Source organism: Myotis davidii, unplaced genomic scaffold (genome assembly GCF_000327345.1).
Source record: "Myotis davidii unplaced genomic scaffold, ASM32734v1 scaffold433, whole genome shotgun sequence".
NCBI lineage: Eukaryota > Metazoa > Chordata > Mammalia > Chiroptera > Vespertilionidae > Myotis > Myotis davidii.
Window position 1 is genome coordinate 2,002,537 of NW_006293776.1, and position 4,692 is coordinate 2,007,228.

The 4,692-nt window shown below is 42.2% G+C and overlaps 1 protein-coding gene across 2 annotated transcripts in view; it reads right to left on the reverse strand.

Annotated features, from left to right (window-relative positions):
- Positions 1 to 996, reverse strand: part of ERMN (ermin) — an 11,716-nt gene extending 10,720 nt beyond the window's left edge. For both annotated transcript variants that reach the window (XR_001514488.1, XM_006767375.2), the window contains exon 1: positions 520 to 996. Coding sequence is in view for 1 of the 2 variants with exons in the window: in XM_006767375.2 (XP_006767438.1) it covers positions 520 to 754 (235 nt within the window). In the remaining variant the exon portion in view is untranslated. The remainder of the gene's footprint in view (positions 1 to 519) is intronic.
- Between the last annotated feature and the right edge of the window lie 3,696 nt (positions 997 to 4,692).

Below are 4,692 nucleotides of genomic sequence, written 5' to 3' on the forward strand. Positions count from 1 at the left end.
AAAAATAACTTTTCCCTCTTCCCCCTCACTTTTCCATTGGTTCCTTTTATTTATAAACATATGCTAATCTTCCTTCCATATCTAAGGTATATAACCATGATTCAAACGCTTTATGGTATATTTAGAAGAAAAATTGGAAATTCTGAATTCCTTTGCTCAAATAATAATGGAGCTGTCCATAGAATAATAAATAACAGTAGCTAACATTTAACCAATACGGAGTAATTCTCACAGCAACCTGACAAATGTCAGTATTCTGCCTTTTGAAAACTAAGTCTTCAGTAGGCTAGGAAAGTTGTCCAGGATCACAGAGCTATCAAGTAGATAAGCCTGGATTGAACCAGAGGCACAAGTTTAGTCCTAATACTATGCAGCCCCAGTAGCAAAAGGGGCCACATCTGGACAGGGATGGGGGTGGGAGGATGTACATCACATTCCGGTCATGACAGTTTATCAAAAGAATCCTGGATGAGTTTACAAATCAAATCAAGCAAATTGAAAAGAAGGAAAATGTTTTACCTTTTAGAGTCTTCTCATCCTTGGGCCAGTTGAGCAGCATCTTCCCTTGTAATTTTTCACTTTTCTCCTGATTTCCTTCTGTGGGCAAATCTTCAAGACTCGGTTCCCCCCTGTAGTATGGTGTGGTGCCATCCACATCTCTGACCTCATCGTTGGTTTTGGGGATTGGTGGGTTTTCAGGTGGTGTATCGCCATTACACTCAACCTGCCTAAATGTCACTGGAACATCTGTCATGATGTATAGTTGAGTCCAATTTAGAGAGAGCTTTGGGGAAACTGAGTAAACCGATCCTCGATAAGTCGTATTGCCTTCAAGTCCTATAGTTCCAGCTCCAACTCTAAGAATACAATTTTTTTACTTTAGTACATAATAACAAGCTTCTTTTTCTAAAGGTGCCCAGAGAGCATTTAGAATAAAAGCAATAGGATTTGTCAGATTTGCCACCAGCCCATGAGCAAGATTTGGGCCAATCGCCACCTTCTTTGCTGCTTAGCAGTCCCACTAACAGAATTAATGGCTGCCTTTGATTTACATAAACAAACAATTGGAGGCAATCAGGCTTTTGTGTTGGCTTGTAGAGGGGGACTTCAGCTTGTCAGTCCCCCTCTGGGAACAGAGATTGTTGTCCCTTTTCATAATGGCCTTTTGTTATTTTCCTTGTAACAGGAGCCACAATTGTTCCACAGCTTTAATCCAGAGAGAATGACCACCTTGAGGCATATTAGTTCTGTGAAACCAGCTTAACATTTCCAAACAGATTTTGTTCGAGTAAAGCCTGAGCTATTTTGTAGGGGACAATGGCATCGTTTCTTATTTATTCAAGAATAAAAACAGCTTATCAAAAACCTGTAAACAGGACAACTTTATTAGAAGCAGTTCTGGCAGCAGATCCCATGCTTTGCTTTCAGGAGCCCAGAGAAGAGACTTAAGAGGAAAAAAAAAATTCTGCCATCTTGCTAATAGCAAAAAGATTACAATTTTAGAGTAATGCGTTTGGTCTATAGCTTCTTATTCTCTAGTTTAATTACATCTATTGAAGCCCAACCCATCCTTTAAACCCCTCACATAACTTCCCCCATGAAGTTTTGCCTCCTCCAATCAGAAATTGTCTCTATATTCTCTATGGATACTGCATGATGCTGGTGTTAACATAAAAGCATTCAAACTTGTAAAGAATTTTGTGAGTTTATTTGAGCCAAACTGTTGACAATTGCCAGGAAGCAGAATCTCAATGGATTGGCTCCAGAGAATGGCAGTTTTTCATCTATTTTTATACCTTACAATCAACGGAGAAGACGTAAGTGGGTTATATGAAATCCATTGGTGATAGATTAGGGAGGAGGGAGGAAGCAAAGGGGTGGGGGACCTCTGGGGTTGGATAAAAAGTAAAATAATAGCCGAAACCGGTTTGGCTCAGTGGATAGAGCGTCGGCCTGCGGACTGGGGGGGTCCCAGGTTCCATTCCAGTCAAGACCACATGTCTGGGTTCCTGGCTTAATCCCCAGTGGGGGGTTGACAGGATAATTAACAGTCAACAATTAACATGATAACAATAACAGTGAAGGAATTTGTGGTATCCGTCCTGGCGCCCAGGGCATTTGGTTGTGCCCTGAGTAGTCCTGAAAAAAGGGAAGTTGCAAGTTACCCTGGCATTGCAAGGATATGCTATCCTAGATGCAAAAAGACAATAAATTCAGTCAAGATAAAGATTGACCTTGTCAGGGATGATACCAGCCTAGGAGGTGGCTACCACCATAACTGCTTCAGTTAAAGTTTAATTTCAGACCACCCTTGTGGCTACTTCAGGTCTCTGAGTTTGCAAGACTGCCATGCAGGCCTTCCCTGAGCTGGTCAGGTTAGCATGTGGCCCCTTTCATCCACATTGGTAAAATTATATAGCACCAACATAGCCTGCCCTTAGGGCAACGGTTCTCAACCTTGGCTGCACATTAGAATCACCTGGGAATCTTTTTAAAATCCTGATTTCTGGACCTCATCCTCCGGAAATTCTGTTTCTTTGTTACTAATGTTGTGGCCCCACTCCATAACAAAGAAACAGAATGTGTCCTCACCATGTAACATCTGCCTTGAACTAGGTAGGTACTCAATAAAATAATATATTATTGAATATTATAAATGAATAAGTTTTACTCCCAAGAGAATACATTTCAGATCTTTTCTAAAGAGAAGAAGAGCCCTGGCTGGTTTGGCTCAGTCAATAGAGCTTCAACCTGCAGACTGAAGGGTCCTGGGTTTGATTTCAGTCAGGAACAGGTGCCCAAGTTGGGGGCTCAATCCCCAGTAGGGGGCATTGGGGAGGCAGCAGATTGATGAATCTCTTTCATCATTGATGTTTCTATCTCTCTCTCCCTCTCCCTTCCTCTCTGAAATCAATAAAAACATATTTTTTAAAAAAGAGAGAAGAGAGGTTGGATAGTAATTATAAATGTATCACCTTTAAAATTATATCTGAGGCTAGGCTCACTAAGATTTATGTCAGGAATGACAAATAACATGGCACTGGGCTCATCCTCTCCCAATGAAAGAAATTTTAGGGGTGAAATAGGCCGGTTTAGAAAATTTTAGGAATTAAGGGGTCCATGGAAAAAGCACAGGGCTATAGAGCTGCAAAGGGTACATTTCCATAAGACAAGGGAGCTGGGAGCGGCAGAAGTTACATTTCCATAAGATAAGGGAACTAAGAGTAGCAAAAGGTACACATTTACAGAAAGAAGGGAAGGAAGCCCCTCATTCAAAGAGGGAGGAAGAAAAGCTCAGAGGGAATAAGAGAACAGTAAGGGAGAGAAAGAGGGAACCTCACTTGCATGAGGCTTGAGCTCAGGAGTTGCTATAGTGACCAAATCAAAGGGGAAATAGTGACCAATCAGAGGAGTTATCAAGGCAGGAAAACTGCAGCCTTAAGAAGGGGTGTGGACTCAGTTGGACTCATTCCCTCTCCCCACGTGGGAGTCTGTGCTTGTTTCTCAATAATTTCCACCTTTTGCTATTCCAGCTTTCATCCGTGGTTTCATTCTTCGACTCCACTGGAATCATCCTGCTCAGAGGACCACCACGTTGCAGTCCCATTTTCCCGTATCACCACATACATGAAGACATCTCTACAGTTCCTGGAATTATCTCCCTGTCTGCACTCACGCTTCTCTACCCAATACACTAATTAATTGTTTGTGTAGGAGAGGAAAATATTTCTCACTCTCTGAGTTACTGTCTGAGGCCTTGTAGTAAAAACAGATAAGAGAACAGGGAACAGATGTTTATTAACAAGTGTATCTCCGGTATACCTAGGAGATACCCAGAGAAACTGAGTAATTCCCTGAGATGGCCCAAGTTGCTTAAATATCACTTTCAACTAAAGACAAAGGAAAGAAAGGGGGGGAGCTATGAGGGATTACCAGGGAAGCACAGTAAACAAGGGCAAGGTTTGTCCTGCAGTAGTTATGCCTTCTCCATCTTCTCCATTGATGAGATTCTGTTGTGGTTTGGAGTCATTCTTCTTTCCTAGTACAAAGAGGGAGACACACTTACAGAGATTTTCTTTATGAATGTCCATTCCCCACCCAAAGGGGAATGTTCCTATACCCTCTGCTTTGCTTTCAGAGATTCTCCAGTGTCTGCTGTTTCTGAAATATAATTGGCACACAGTAATTCTTAGGCCAAAGAGACATATTTTGGGGTGGCATAGTTGGTTATCCTTCATTTGTTCAATCTTATTTTGTTTGACAAACACTTATATAGCACTTACTATATGCCAGGCACTATTTAAATTGCTTCACAAATAGTAAACATTTGATCTGCATAAAAGCCCTGTAAAGTTGGTACTATTATTATCCCCTTTCAACAGACTAGAAAAGTGAAGCCCAGAGAGATTGAGGAACTTGTTCAAGGTCACACAGCCAGCAAGCCTACCAATGAGAGTTTGCAGCATAGATGAAGCCGAGTGCCTTCCCTGGCCTGGGTGCTACTGTCTCCTTCAGCCATAAGTCCCACTGGGCTCCAGCTTGGTGAATGACCCACCTTGCAGCAAGATGTACAAGAAGTAGTTGTATCCAGGAAAGGGCAGCTAAGTGCTTGAGGTGGACCAGCCCTCCCTAAAGTGGACACCCCAGCTGCTGAGGACAGTGTTGAGAGGGTCAGGGTGTTTCTCTCACCAG